General features: G+C 37.9%; 1 protein-coding gene across 24 annotated transcripts in view; it reads right to left on the reverse strand.

Moving 5' to 3' along the window:
* Positions 1–9,716: 9,716 nt before the first annotated feature.
* Positions 9,717–16,939, reverse strand: part of LOC5576419 (calcium-binding protein E63-1) — a 372,289-nt gene continuing 365,066 nt past the window's right edge. For 21 of the 24 annotated variants that reach the window (XM_021841267.1, XM_021841276.1, XM_021841275.1 and 18 more), the window contains one exon: positions 11,866–12,553. In XM_021841267.1, coding sequence (XP_021696959.1) covers positions 12,486–12,553 — 68 coding nt within the window. In that variant the 3' untranslated portion in view covers positions 11,866–12,485. Of the gene's footprint in view, positions 10,583–11,865; positions 12,554–16,939 lie in introns of those variants that run through there. The other 3 variants (XR_002499697.1, XR_002499696.1, XM_021841266.1) reach the window with 3 other exon arrangements.

Raw genomic sequence — 16,939 nt, forward strand, 5'->3', positions numbered from 1 at the left:
ACTCGTTAGGGATGTGTGGACAATTTTCTAAGGAATTCATTAGTGGGTGGACACTTTTCATCAAGAGTTAGTCGCAAGAAAGGGTGCAATTATGTTGTTTTTTGTGCAATTCAATAGCCGTAAAGTGTGCCATTTCTAGGCAAATCTGAAATTCGATTTCCAAACGGGTAGATTGGGACTGTTCTTTATTCCGTAAAGTTGGTTCCACTAATGGACGTTTCACCGAAGCACAGCGTTTAGTGCTGGTTTGATCGTTTTTCTTTGTATAGCTCTCGTTTGGTTGTTTTGTGTATTTTTGATTTCTTGAAAAATGCTCTAAAACAATCTCTCTAAAAATATGCGACATCTGGCGGCTCGCTCTCTCGCTGACTGCATATATTTACTTGTGTGTATAATAAGTACAATGATACAGTTGGTAATAATAATAAATCACGTAATTTTTGTTGGTAGCCATTTTGTTCTTTTGTTTGTTTTCGCATTTAATTGTATAAATCAGTCAATTCAATAAGTTTTCTTATTTTGCATTTTATTGTTTTGAAACCCAATTCGACCGTTTCGTTCGTTCCATAGTTTTCCTGGAAGCGCTGTCACGCCGTAGGCTTTTCAGTAGCCATGATCATTTTTTATGTACCTTCTTTTTGGGCAAATCTCTGCTCTGCGGCTCACTATTCTTCCACTACACTTACTACTACAAGTGGGTAACAATGCGCATGTATAAAAAGCGTTTAACTGTTCAAAATATAGACCCATTTCTGAACGATTATCCCTTTAGTGATATACTTGTCTACTTCTGTTTTTGATTTCTCTCTGATTAACAACAGCTAGGTACTGCAACATTATTAGTCTGGCTATGTGTAACAAGTTTTCCGTTTAGGTTTATAGATTTTTCAACACTAATGCCAAATGTTGTGATCGCACTCGCTATTGTTGACGTAGATTCAAAATTCTGACAGCGGCTCCTGTTAAAAGTGCGTTTTGGTTTCAATGGAGTTAATTCAGTGGTTGTTTCAGGATGCGGTGCAGCGGTTTTATTTTAAAGTGTGCAAATTTTATTATGAGGTTATGTTTAAGCATTGCTGAAGATTACGTAGTCAGCAAACAAAAAGGAAAATGGTTACAAAGTGTACGTGTGTTTGTGCATTTCAGGAAATTTGCCTGAGGATGGCCATTAACGTAAGACGGGGATTTCTTGAGAGCAGCTGCACCAAAAACCCAATGAAAATGGTAATGTCTCTTTCAGTAGTTCGAATGTATATGGCACATGAGGCAATAGACCAAAATCTAGAAGTGTACTAGGACGTTTTTATTTAGTCTTTGGCCACTCTTTCAGTCACAACTATCAGCATCATGCCTGTGCAGTTTTCCCGAGTTGTTCATTCCGTAGTCGGTGTGACTGCTCTTGAGTTAACATTATTGAAAGGACAAGCAAACATAACACTGAACACACTGAAGAAATTGCTTTGTGTTCGGCTTATTTTTCAGTACATAGCTCGAATCGATCATTTACAGGTGGCATAGCCTTGTGCGGTCATCCGTGCATTACAGATGAACCAATATACACGTTGCAGCAGTTTCATGTTAAAAGAGAGAGCGACGTCGCGTTCATTTCTCTCCGAAAGAGAGAAGGAATGCGAGCGCAACAGCGCCACCATGCCAGTTTCGAGTTCACTACAGTATTTTTTCAATTTGACCGACAAAGCGTGCGATGGATACGATCAAGAGTGTTATGTCTGTTTGTCTGTGATTATAATACCTTGGACAGATATCTGGTACACATACTATGGTACAAGTTGTCAAGAAAATTTGTACAAGGCTAACTTGAGTGAAGACAATTCTCGTGTACAGTCACAAACATGGAAACATGTAGATTGAGAACACTAGAAACGGATTAAAATTTCCCTGGAGGAATCCTTTTTATTTATTTTGAAGATATTCAAGAAGAACTTGTACCGGTATTGTATGGAGAAATCCCCTCAAGAATCTCTGTAAGAACCTTTGAAGAAATCTGTTTAGGAATCCCTGGTGAGTTCAACAGCTGTTCAAGGTTATTCAAAAAATGCTTAAAGGCAACATTCGTTTAAGGTCATACAAGAACGTTTTTGAGTACCGTAATCCGGGGGCAAATTGATCACTGGGGCGACTTTGATCAAGTCGGTACCAAAAAACATTTCTTCCCAAGGATGTTGAAGGTTTCGTTGGCATCACAGACATTCCATGCTTTCAAGTTTATAGATGCCTAATGATGATTTTGAACTATTTCAATTGTATTAGGGTCAGTTTTCCATAGAATTATTCACACTTATTAAAGGTGTAAGCACTACAGTTGGAAATGTCGGTGCTAAACAATCCACTGATACTATGCCTACATGTCAACTTTGAGTGTGCAAAATGTTATGTAAGCTTAAGTATGAACTCATTTTTGATATCATACAGCATAGCAACTATAGTTTTTTGCTTATAAAACCGTTTATTCTTAAATAATGTGCTTATTTTAAGGTAAATTGCCTACATTTAGGCGTAATAGGCAGTTTCAAAGTTTGATTTTAAAATAAAATGATCAAATACTCGAGTTGTAGAATTTTGGCATCATTTTCAGATTCAGGAGACCCAAATTTAGTAGAAAGGGATATTTTTTTATTCTTAAATCTGCTTTGTTTTATGGTGATCAATTCCACCCCAGCGTTTCATTTTATTTTTGATATTGAAACTATTTTTATGATATGTAAAATATTATTTCATTAAAAATCGATTACATTAACTGATAAAGATTAATTGATTACTGGTTTTGTTGAAATTTATTTGACAATATTTAAATTCTGAAGGACAACACAACAAAAAGTAGTGAAATTATGATCAATTTGCCCCCGGATTACGGTACCGTAATCATTTTTTTCGGATATTTCTCAAAAATTTCATTTCAAATAGCATAGCCAGTTTTATATTTTTGAAACAAGTACTGACACCCATTGCTTGTGTCTATATACTGTATTTTGTTTTCTGAAAGTTTGGAGTTTGTCTAGAAAAATGTTTTAATGTTATTTAGCTGATATGGGGTAACATAGATTACCCATTGAAACAACGTTCGGTAACGTTCAAAATTAAAATCACTTTGAATTGTGGAATACGCCTAAGAGTAGGCAATTTCCTAAGGAAATTAATTTTTAATAACAATCGCATATTTTTTTGCACATATCGTTTTCAGAACTCATGTGAGACATGATTCTTTGATTGTCTCATCCATAATCAAGAAAATCATTGTTTCCAAAAGTAGGAAAATTTACGCATAAACACATCTCAATTTTCGCAAAAACCTTAATGTGTATTAGCCTATGTATAGAATGAATAGAATCACCATTCATGCATTGAAAATATTTAATCGATAAATGTTGATTCGAACTTTTAACGAGGAAGATCATTGCGATCAATGTTACCTCGGATTACGGTATATGTCTTCAGATTTACAAGCGCAACTAGTTACCTTTCTGAGCTTTGCGTACAAGGTCGATGTCCATATAGGGGAAGTGTACCAGTTATGGCCATAGTGATTCCCTATTTGGCCATGTGTGAAATTTCGATAACTTTCACATTTTTTTTTATTTTTGAATGTTTTAATATCCAGATACATCCTTTATCTTACTGCTAAAACACACAAAACTTTTCAAAATGTGAAGAAATTCAAGTTAACACGTATGGCGAAATAGGGAACCACTATGGCCATAACTGGTACACCTATCCTAGGTTTAATAATTATGACCGGATTGGTGGTCTAATGACTATCGCTTCTGCTTCATAAGCAGAAGGACATGGGTTCAATCCCAGGCCCGTTTCTTTCCAAGTACTTAGTAGTTGTATCTTTCAGAAGCAAATGAATCTATTACACTTAAACTTTGTCTGTGCTTAAACAAGGGTGGGAGGCGACTGTCGAATGGGAGTTAAATTAAAAAGTCCAGAACCAGTTTTAAGGCTTGACGCAGAAAAGTAAAAATCATCATTCGCAAAATTACAGGTAATCAATGCACTTGAAAGCTATTATTTGCAAGCAGTTAAATACTACGAGCTACTGCAGTGCACTGTTGACCATTAAGTCAGCAAATTCTGCTAAATTCATATTTAGCAATTAGCAAAAGATATTTTCGAAAAAACAACTGATTACGCCTGTTACGGTTGATATTTTGTATGGTTGTTTACAATTTAGAACCAGAGACACGTTGGGGTAGCAAGAAGAAGCCGCGCCTTTGTGCTTAAACCATTCGCTCATGGCAATCACTAAAACCAGAGATGAAAAAAAACCGTTTCACTACACTTCCATTCTAACATTATTATTTAATTTAAGTAAAGGTTATAAGATGGTTTTATTTTTTTTCTAAATTGTGGCAACAAGTCTAATAAAATGATTCTACCCGAATATGCCTTGGTTATACTGTAACTAACACTCTTTTATGATTGGGTAATGTACTAGATTTACAAACACAGAAAAAAGGGAAAATACAGAAAATGTCATTTATGACCTAGAAATTCGTTTAATCGAGTTCAGTTTGTCATTAATTGCCAAAAAAACATTATAATGCATGGTTTATAACCAATTGCTATGTCATGCCAAGTCTGACTATTGAGGAAACTCATCTAATAATTTCGATGCGAACAAGCTACAGGTCTACAACTGCAACCAACAAGCGTGATTTCTGGCAGGGATCAAGTATTCTGACGTTTGATTTGGGTCGTTTGTAAATCGATAAGATCGGTCATCAAACTTATCGATCAGCTGTCAAACGACTCAAGCCATACGTCAAATTGTTTGATCCCTACCAGAAAGTGAGCTCATGTATGACAGCTATTAGCGCTCGTAAAAAGCTGGATAAGGTAAGTAACAGATGTCCAGCATGCTAGAGCAAAAATCTTCTGAAAACCTGCGTAAATATTCAAACTGAAACACGTTGAAATCACTAGCGCCGCCCCAGTACACTGCAGTGGTGAATACCAGTATCTTTAAGTATTTCATATTCACCAATGATATCGTCATGGAAACATAGCGACGACAGTGCCACCACGATATCCAGCTTTTTATGAGCGATAATGGCTGCCAAAAACTGGCTCGCTCTCTGGTAGGGATCGAACAATTTGACGCTTGGCTTGGGTCCGCTCAATTGCCCATTGCACGGTGACGTCATCAGAAAATCGCTCTCTTTCCCTCCTTCGGGAAATTTGAAAACAACGGTGCCAGTACCTGTCAAAGTTGACAGGTACTTGCACCATTGTTTTCAAGTTTTGTTGAAGAGCAAAAGAGAAAGAATGTCGCCGTGAAATGCCTAATAGGCCTTTTCCCGTGACAGGTTCGTGTTTTCATTTGTTTACATCGGCGGAGGGTCGTCACGTACATGAAGCTGTCATTTTCATAGGAAAACTGTCAAAGAGCTTTCCGATCCAGGGGACGGACCTGGTGTAGTGGTTAGAACACACGCCTTTCACGCCGAGGACCTGGGATCGAATCCCATACCCGAGGTAGTCAGTGACGACTACCTTGGGAAGGGAAGTAAAGCCGTTGATATAAAAAGCCGAAACAAGCCAAACATCATATCGACTGATCCCTACCAGAAAACGAGCCTGACTTCAGCAGTGATTAACGCTTTTGAAAAGCTGGATGTTACGTGTGTTGCCATTCAACATAACCGTTGTTAATTGTCTAACACAGCTTCACAATCAGACTTGAAAGACTGTTACAGCGGCGATTCGCTGGTTGGAATACAACTGCCTTCCATCTAGCGAATCCGACCCGTTAGTTGGAACGACTGACAGCTAGTGCAAATGCTCCACACTAACGCATCTGGAGAGCAAATCGTCACGAAACGGACATATACAAACGCATTTGTTCTATATATAGAGACTTCAATGCGACGGTACTCAGACGTCAAAGTCAGTTTGACATTTTTTGTTGACATTTGAGTGCTTTTTAGTTGGAATATTTTTCAACCAGCGAACATCCAACCATCGAGTCATTCCATGTAGCGGACCCCCAACGAGCGAATCCCCACTGTACCTGTGTACTTACTTCGACTCATAATGTTTTGTTCTATCGAGAGAAACTTTTAAACCTCATTCCTGATTTTCCAACTTGTAGATTGGAAGAGCTTTACTCAGAGCCTGAGGAGTTTTAAGAAAACGTCAAATAATTTTTGAATTAAAACATGGTGGTTCTATTTTAGTGGGCCTGGTTGGGTGTGAACCCTATTCATTAACGTTAGATAGATAACTATCCCGATAGAAACGTACACGGAGAAATATTTTTACCTAATTTTTGAGTTTACTTTACCCAAAATTAAGTATATCGATTATAGTTTCAACCCAAAATCTCTCGGTTTTTTCTTTCTCCCACACGAATGTTGTCAAAAATAGAGAGAGCTGCATCTACCCAATGGGGGTACTTTGGCCCAATAAGCCAAATTTGGGTAAATGCAACTTTTCTTATGTTTGGTTCGAAAGAACTCAATTTTGCGTTAAATCAACCCAAAATTGAGTATATTTTTCTAATGGTATTAAAGCCAAACTACCTAGTGGGGACCTTGGAAATTTAGCCAAAATTGAGTTATTGGGCTCAACTACGGAATTGCGTTGAAACAACCCAAAATTGAGTTGAATTCCGTCTCCGTGTATCTTTCCGTGAATACAATGAATCATAAGCTGTGATGGATGCAACAATGTTAAACGCTTTTGCTACTGTCAGCACGAATATCTGGATAATAGGGTTTGCAATCATCGGATTGATTTCCTTTTCCAGCGTCCCTTAATTGGCTTCAGAATATCCCGAAAGTACTTGTAAGTGACCCTATGATTCTTTTTAACTCTTTTTAACGTATTTGAATCCTCTGAGCAGAATCTCAATAGAGAAATATAAAAGTAGATTTGGAGTATGCATCTTGTACCTTTTAATTCCGCCGTAATTGCCTATCTTTGATAAATACGAGTATTTTGACTACCACTTGCAATCTTCTTCAGTGTCAGTTATTCGTATTCACACAGTGGATACGAGTAACTGACACTGAAGAAGACTGCAAGTGTTAGTCGAAATACGTGTATCTGTCAAAGATAAGCAATTAGGGCGAAATTAAAAGGTACAAGGTACTCCCGACTCTATGATGCCAGAAATTACTCAATTTATCATACTCCCAGTGCAAACACTTGAAGATTGATGTGTTTGATGGGGCTTACAATCATCAAATTGATGTTCTTTTCCAGGCTCCCTGAATCGGCTGTGGAACATCCCGGAACTACTTGTGAATGATCCTATGATGCACGAAATTACTCAATTTGCATCATATTCACTGGGAGTAGAAAAAAAAAACTTGGAGATTGATGCGTCAAAATTTTTATTGAAATCGTCTGAAAATTATGGAATTTAGAGCCAAAATTTGGTTTTATAAATTGGTCAGGGACGCAATGGTTAATATATAGATGAGTGAACATTAGGACGCGACGTATTTTTCAAAAGTTTTTCAAAAATTCGTGTGCTCTTATGAATTCAAATCACATAGAAAGAGAAACCTCAGAGTTTGAAAATATTAAGATTTAAAGGTGGCACAAGCGTCTTGAAGGTTAATTTATAAGTTATAAATAATGGCCTTCAGTGAAGTCACCATAACTTTGTTGTTTTCTAGCACCATTATCTTCAAAACTAAATTTATGAAAACTTTGTAGAACATCAAATTTGTTTAAAATTGAAACTAGTCTTAGTTAAAAATATTATTTAAGTTTTTTATTGGCGGAAACAACATTTCTATAAAACTTAAGTTTTTTAAGCATCATGTCTTAATTACGAGTTGAATAGTGCATATATTTTAACATATGCAAAATATGTTTTGGTTGTTATTAACGATTCTACCCCATTACCCCGAATCCCATTACCCCAAATGCCATTAACCTGAACTTCATTACCCCGAATTCCAAAACCCCGAAAGTCTCATCACCCCGAATGACATTACCCCGAATTCCAATATCGCGGGGTAATGTCATCAATATCATCATGTCATGATAATTGTAAATTCGGGGAAATTGCATTCGGGGTGATGGAATTCGGGGTAATGGTACATTCGGGGTAATGGAATTCGGGGTGATGGCAATCGGGGAAATGGCATTCGGGGTAATGGGGTAGAATCGTTATTAACATATGCAAAATATATTTGGTTCATATTTTTGTGCAGTTTCTGTTGAACAACTTGGTCAAAACATTTTTTTAAATTTTTTAACATTAGGTCTGAACCGTCAATTTCAAAATTGGGCGGTGTTATTGCGATTTTTATAGGAATTTGATTTACTTTTCTACATTGTTCTTTGACAGTGTTGCTAAATTTTATGTTTTCATTTCCAAAAATACAACTTCCGAATTTTTCCGCAATATTTTCCTGAAGTTCGTTTTTTAAAGGAAAAAAGGGGTATTTTTCAAATCTGTCATTGAAAAGTTGATAGAATCAATCAATCATCATTTGAAATGACAGTTGCATTAGGGCTGTCCATAAACCTTTTGTCATATTTTCCCTGGATTTTTGGACCAGAGTCGTGGTCATTTGTCCATACACAAATTTTGATTTTCTGTGAACCATGGTCTTTGCCTCCCCTTCTTTCCTTAAATGACCACGTGGTTTATGGATGTTCTGTTTATATTAGTTTGATATTTGTTTTATTTGCACTATTTTACAAAGGAAATGTAAACTGGCACCAATGTTGAAAACATATTTTTTTGTAATTCTCACTTAATCTTTCAAAAGGACCTATCTAACATTGAGAGGCTCCGTTTGTTACCGTTCTCTTTAATCAATAATTGTCCGAGTAACATTTTTAACTGAATAACAGTTTATTCAGCTAAAATATAGTCATTTTAACTGACTAAACTTTTACTCAGTTATTAATGTTACTTGAGTGAGTCAGATACCCCTCCTCTATTGCGATTTCTGTGTGAAACGCTAGCCAAGGACATTGTCTTTCGATCTATAGTGAAATTTTTTCCAAAAGCTTCAGTATTGCACTGTTGTAATCGAAAGAAAACGTCTTTCAGTGTTAGATAGGTTCTTTTGAAAAGTTACGTGAGAATTCTTCCATTCTCTAGTAAATCAGCTGATTTCAATCCACTTGTAGGCTTAACTTGATACTGACACGTTAAAGCTTCCAGTGGACGATTTACCCTTTGAAGAAAGCACCACACTAGACAACGGACTAGTATGCAACACCCAATGGTACAATCGAAATACATTGCTGACGAAAAGTTTTCCGGACTGAAGCGGGAATCGAACCCACACTCCTTGACGAGATGCGGCTAAATGCTTGGTAACACTAACCGCACGGCCTTGAAGCCCACAAATGTAAATTGCATTACTTAATTCTCAAAATGTGTTCCCTTCCTTACCCCAATGACCATCCACGCAAAATTTATCTCTGTTTTATTGAGACGCCAATCAGTTGCCAGATGTATGTGTGACTCTGTAAATCAATTATTGTATTTTTCCGCGGAGCAATTCGAGTGTGGGTGAGTGTGAGTAGAGTGTTTGTGAGTTGCTTACAGTAGATATTAATTCCAATACAGTTTGATTTGTTATTATATTATCCTTCTTTTAGATAGCAGTAAACGTATATGCTTTTCCCACATTTGCTTCGTTTGTTGTTTTGTTTTTCCTAACAAAAAATCAAATTTCTAAATCAAACTTATCTAAGATGAAGAAAAAGAAAACTCACTTTCCGACGTAAAGTCCGATCAATGCTTCATTTTGTGTCGCTATCACGACACAGGGATGAAAAATATTGAAGGAGTCTGGTTTCCATAGTTTCAAACATAACCTCAATTTTTTTTATATCTTTTTATGTCATTTCAAAATCTACTGAGTAGTTTATCTGGAGTTTACATACGTCTTTGTGTTTGTGAATAATTTACGCTGCTAATTTTCATGTTCGTTAAAAACTCACTCAAATCTCTTCGAGATTTCAGTTTTCTTCTTTGGTGTAATATAACAACAACAATCAAACGAACGAAAAGACGAAACGAAAATGATAAAAATTTTCCACTATGCTAACAGTTCGCTTACGGGCTAAGTACATTATAGATGTAACTCTCAAGTAACAATATGCACATTGATATCTAGACATCTGCTTATGGTTTGTTTCCTTCGGTCTGTGACGGTCGCTGTTTTAGTTCTCGTGTCACAGCGGTAATGTCCGTCTTATGCTCGGGTATTGTAGCTTGAGTTTTTTTCCTCTATACGATTTGAATAACCTACTGGGTAAGGATAAAACGTAGAAACTTCTCATTAGGGATTAAACTTGTAAGAGATTTAAAATTTACAGGACATTCTCCTCCGCTGCTAACAGTGCTCACGCTCTCTCATACTCCCGCGGTCTCTCTTGGTAACAACCATACTTGCTTCTCTTTCTCTCTGGATCCGATTGAGTGCTGACTAGATTGCTGCTCGTAGAAACTGTTCCAGCCCTGCTTGGATTTTTCTTTGGGATTATTTGGTTTCGACGATCGCTATACAGGGCAAGATTGCGCTCCCGCTTCCATGTGTTGTATTTTGCTTGTTTTACAGTAGCAATCGCGCGAATTCTGAAATGAGCAATGTAATGTAGATTAACAAGATTGTACAATTAGTTTTGAGGTTTTATGAAAATGAAAAAAGTCTAGAAATCACGCCAGGCAAAATTTGGCCATTTTGACTCTTTTTGCCCTATGTGACAATTTTGTATGGACACTTTGCACATTTTGTATCAATCGTAATGTTTTCCTGGATCCATATCTCTCTTAAGAACCTGACGTAATTTCCCAAGTAACTGAATAGCACTTTAATTTGCCCTCCGTGCTAATATAGGGCTATCATAGAGCTGACATGACCGATGTTAGCTGTATAACAGCCCTATAAGCCCAAAGAGGCGAATTAGCGGGCTAGGGATTACTTGGGTTGTGGGTGATTCTCTATGACAAAATCAATACTGTGGAATGTGATAAAAATGTTGTGATTGATGAATAACCCCTTATTTCTAAGATATCTACTCTTATTTATTAACCCACCAATGCCCAAGGTATCCCACAGTTTGTCCCATTGATGCTACAACTAGATAACTCGTAAACCCAAATTTCGGATGTTCAACATTGACAGTTTTACCGTTTCACACGGTGATGACGACGAAAGTGTAACGGTTGGTTAACGCCACCTAGCGGATGAATTCCCAGACAGATTTTCCACTGCCAGTAGCCCTTGTTATACTAAACAACTTTGCCGAAAACACCAACCGTCTATCAGGAACCTGATACCCGTTGAAGGGATGATGTGAGCAATTTTGGTACCCCAAGACAATCCGGATTAACTTTGTTCGGAACCATCAGGACCATATTTCCAAAACTTCCAGACCTTAAACTAGAAGAGTTTTTCTGGAACTTCTGAAAATTTCAGCAAAATTCATCAAGTAACAAAAAAAAGTTATGCAGGTTCTAGTGTGTTTTTCAGCGTTCAAAAGTATGTCGGCTGGATGAAGGTTAAGAATGATGTTGAATTTGGAATGGCTTTCGTTAGGCAGCCCTGATTTGTATTGATGGTAAGAGGCCGTCGCGCTTCGGAAAAGTAAGACAGCAAGGCGTGACCACTAATTCTACCAAAACAAGGTACATGGTTGCAGGTAGAGATATAGATGGGCGTGTCCTCTAGTGCACCCGCTGGTTATGCCAGTGAGTTAAATCACTAATAAGGGGAAAAATTCGAATGAAAAATTTCCAACGCATGAACAATGCAAGTGATGTAATAAAATGAACTAAATGAACCCAGTTTTTAATTACATATCAGCAGTCATGTGTTGTCTAAGATATATTGGATGAAATGATCACAGACATTCAAATAACATCTGAACGCACATTTGTTCATAGTAGTCCAGAAACGAAGGTTTATTTAAATATATCGTCTTCCTGATTGATAATTTTACATATAAGGCACACACCCTAAATTATTTCATTTCCAAAAATTGAACCTGTGCCTACATCTACAGTACACCTACTGTTACTCTATCGTTTAATTCCACAGCTTTCAATTTGAACATAACCGTTGCTTAACTTCGGATATATAAACACTGGATCACATTCTTTTCTTGTAGTATCAGTTGCAATCGTCTAAGCCTAAGAAATAAATCAACCTTAAATCTTAAAAATCATTTCGGTTTCCTTTTACACAAGTAGCAATTCCACCTCCATCTGAGAAGGTCGGGTATTCTCTGCCTTTCCTAATACCTAATGATAATATGACGGCCATACAAACGGCCGCAGCTCTCTATTTCGGTTAGCTACTACTATACAATATTATCATACGAAACGCACAGCACTCTCGGAAGTTGCCTTCTCAATGCTCTCGAATCGGGCCCTCCGGGGGCTCTCGAGCGGGTTCACGAGAGAGGTACACTACTGCTTCCCAGAGCCTTTTCCCCCAGTTTCCGCCAGCAGGCGACGGCTCGTCGGGATCCGATCTTCATTTCCGGCCGGAAGTTGCTGGCTGCACGAACGTGTCGAGATTGTTGAGGAAAAATTTCTGAAAGTCTGCAAGGAGAGCAAAAGAAGAAGAAGAAGGAGCAGGAGGAGAGACGGTTTAGCGCATTGGGATCTTGACTGAGTGATGGTGGAGATGGCTCCTACGGGAGTCTTCCGGTATAGTAGCCCCTGGTGGCAGGTTGTTTAGGGCACAAAAGCAGCAGCGCACTCATATGGACACTCCTGCGACTAGTGCATGAGCCACGGCAAATCACGACGCCGGCAGCAGCAGCAGCAATGCGCAGTGTACTGTATTGAAGAAAAAACGGACGAAACTCTAACGCGATCAAACGACTTATGAATAATACGCTGTCCTTAGCATCTAAAGATGTCCACCCCTTTTCTGGAAAACTTCGTTATTTGCCCTATTTTTGGGAAAACAAATATTTTTTGGATAGCATTATAAGAAAACACAAACAAAAAAGATCAAAAATATATGGCTGAATGATTGAAGAGCTCAATTAGTGTCCAATTTTGCCCATTGTACTTTAAACATCAAACATATCTGAATAGAGAAGACTACACCGTTAAAAAGTTGTAGAAAAGTATGGAATATTTTTCTCTGACTTGTGTGGAAAATCCTGAGCAAACCTCTTTACGTTCACTTTTTTACGCTTCTTGTGTTTACGCTAGCGTTGGGCAAATTTGATTCGAACATCGATGTTGCTGAATCGATTTACCGATTTAATCGAATCATTTGAATCGATTCGATTTGCAAGCTGATATGAAAATTTACACAAACATGGTCTCAAAATAAGACCAAAAGCAATTTTATATGATTTTGAAATTCCTTCAATTAAATTACGTTGGAAATTAATAATTATATATTAAACACTTCAAGTCTGATTCAAAATAAGGTTTATAGTTCATTAACTCAGCAATTTCATTCTTTTGAATTTAAGCATAAGCATAAGCATAAGCATAGATGACCGTACAATTCGTAGTTGCTACTCCGTGATTGACCAGAACAATCGAAGTTGCACAGGGAATTAATGAATGGGGCTTGGGATTAGCTTACCATTCTTCAATGTGCACAAATCGAGAGCTCAAATTTAAAAGTCAATAACGGCACCGGCCACGTCCTTACGGTCATCGGGGAAGGGAAGGAATGTTAGTGTGACTACCGTTGTTACTAGAGACCGAGATCACCTCTGCATCTCCACGGTTGTCATGGAGAGGATATTGGGTTAGTGGGATAAGGTAAAGATCTGGGAGTCACCAATGTTTGGTGATGCGATCCATGATATAATCACGCCTAACCGGATTCGCGAAATAATTCGATAATCGCATTAAACGCCGAACAAGTGTTCGTCACTCGCCCACGCAAGAGCAAGCGACGCGATCAATAGATCAAACACAAGTAGCGATCCGCGGCGCTTTTTCATTTCTCTGAGCGAACGACGCGCGACAAGTTTGATCCTGCCCCCATCGCCCGCCCCCGCAGGAGCAAGCGTCAAGGTCGAAGGATCAAACACTACTAACGAACCGATCACTTTTTCACCGCTTCACTACCGACGCGCGACATGTTTGATCCTGCCCTCATCACCCGCCCCAGCAGGAGCAAGTGTCAAGGTCGAAGGATCAAACACTACTCAGCAATTTCATTCTTTTGAATTTAAACAAAAAATCGAATGAAGGAAATCGATTCACTCGGTCTCGAGTGCTCCTAGCATCGATTCAAAAAATCTATTAATCGGAGCGAAGGAATCAATTTGTTTATTTGTTTATTTGTTTATTTGTTTATTATTGTAACTCATCGGACTTATTAGTCTAAATGATAATAAAAGGAGCAATTAAGCAATAACTAACAATACATTATCATTAACATTCAAAAAGTGAGAATCACACTAGTCGTAATCGCATAATACGGTTGACAAAACGTTTAGCAGGTTCACCGAACTCATATTCCTCTTCCACAATTGAAAAGGTCCTTAACATTGCAGAAAAAGGCTCGTTGTAACCGAAAGTGGTGCGATGAAATCGATGTTGGATCACAGCTGTGTTGCGAGTCCATCTGGAGGCGCGAAAATCGATTCGGGATAGCAACCCTGGAGTGTTCAGTTCGTTACTGATAATTTTAGCTGCAGTGGAAATCTGTGCAATATTACGCCGACGTTCCAACGTGTCCAGATTGAGTAATTGGCACCTATCTGGATAGGGAGGTAGGTTTACAGGGTCACGCCATGGTAAACTTCTCAGCGCAAACCGTATGAACCGTTTTTGAACCCTCTCAATTCTCAAGTTCCAAGTGAGTTGGTGAGGAGTCCAAACAACCGAGGCAGTCTCTAAAATTGGGCGGACAAGGGCACAATACAATGACTTAAGACAGTAGGGATCCGTGAAGTTTTGCGCAATTTTAGAAATAAACCCAAGCTGGCGATTTGCCTTGGCAATGATTTCCGTCATGTGGGGTATGAAGGTCAGCTTAGTGTCCAATTGAACACCAAGGTCGCATACTTGATCTACTCTGTTCAGTAGTATACCATCGATTTTGTAGTCAAAGATGATAGGGCGTTCAATTCGATGGAAAGTCATTGCAGAGCATTTTGTGATGCTTATCGTCAGTCGATTTCTTCGGCACCAATTTACAAATCGATCTAAGAGGGCTTGCAAGTGATGACAATCCTCAATTGTTCGAACTGAGACGTAGATTTTTGCATCATCCGCAAATATGGATTTACAATTTGGTCCAAGGAGCAACGCAGCATCATTAATATACACACATTTTCGGAACATCGATTCAAAATCGCCCATCACTAGTTTACGCTCCATTCCAATTTACGTTGCTCTTATGGCAACTGTTGGGGATTGTCATCGTTGACGCAATAAACCAATTATTGAAAGCAGCTTTCGTGGTAGCAGCTTCAATGCTGTAATTCATTTATTTATATTATATTATACTATTTTACCACTTAATAGTATACATACATTACGGTATACACTAAATGCGGCCCAAGACGCGGCTTCCCAACACTTTAAGGTCACTTTTCACTGCTCCTATTTCTACCAGTCAGTGTTGCCAGTTTCACATAAAATTCCACCACAACAGCGACCCGAAAGCAATGTGGTGTAATATAATATTACATTAATCCAAAATAACCAATGGAAAATGGTTATTTCTGGAACGAGACACCTAAGTTGATGACCGATGATGATAGAGTCAGACACCATTTTGAAATCCAAGATGGCGACTACGGATTTACAAACCGGAAGTCGCCATCATGGATGCCCAACATTAACATCCCGTCGGGGGACGGACCTGGTGTAGTGGTTAGAACACACGCCTCTCACGTCGAGGACCTGGGATCGAATCCCATCCCCGAGATAGTCACTAAAAATTTCAGTGACGTTTTCCTTCGGAAGGGAAGTAAAGCCGTTGGTCCCGAAATGAACTAGCCCAGGGCTAAAAATCTCGTTAATAAAGATAGAAAAAAAAAAATAACACCCCGTCACCAGTTCATCGGTCCCGTTCCAGAAATACTCATATTGCATGAAGGCAACTAATTTCCACATATCCGCAGAAACCATTTTGGATTCTAAAATGGCACCACTCACCAAACAAATCGGAAATTTACTGGAAATCGAATCTTTTCTCATTATCATTAAAAGTGGGCTATAGTTGCATATTCAATGATAAATAATGTAAACTGCCTCATCGTATTCAAAAATATTTGCAGTTTTGAGTAAAACTGAAAATTTTTATGATCTTGCATCCAACATTCGCTAATACTGCACGGTTTCTTTTATCATGAAATGAAAATGTTCTGTTTACAAGATTATACGCTGAAAAATTAAATAATGCACATAAATAGTTCAGCGTTTGGGTCATTTTATGTGCATCTATTATGACAGAACTTTCAGAGTTAAATAGTATAAACGGAATTGTTTTGCTTGCAACATTCTTTAAAAAAAAAACACTTGTTAAGTTCAATATATACAATTTTGCTTAAAATGTTAGATATAATAGTTGTGTAAGTAGGATTGATTATTGAATATTCCATTACACACCAAAACAGTTTTAGATTTACACGTCAAGTATTTTCAACTTCAATCGTGTAAAGGTAATATATTATCCATCGATAAATCCTTCAAACACAGTCATTAAATCGAACATAGCTACCAACATTCAAAATATTAAACGCAAAGCGTTTTAAAGAATGTTGCAAGTGAAACCGATCGGGTAACATGATTTTACTCTGAAAATAAATCATGAGTACCTCATTGGTTACAATATTGCCGATGGCATAATATACAGAATAACATTGTGTAAACCGAGAAATCTCATTTGCAAATTCCCTTTCTAGATGCAAGAAAGCATGCAATATTGCCGAAAGTTGGATGCAAGTACTTAAAACGTTTCAGCTTCACTAAAGTTTACACGACCCTCATAAAAGT

This window comes from Aedes aegypti, chromosome 2 (genome assembly GCF_002204515.2).
Source record: "Aedes aegypti strain LVP_AGWG chromosome 2, AaegL5.0 Primary Assembly, whole genome shotgun sequence".
Lineage (NCBI taxonomy): Eukaryota > Metazoa > Arthropoda > Insecta > Diptera > Culicidae > Aedes > Aedes aegypti.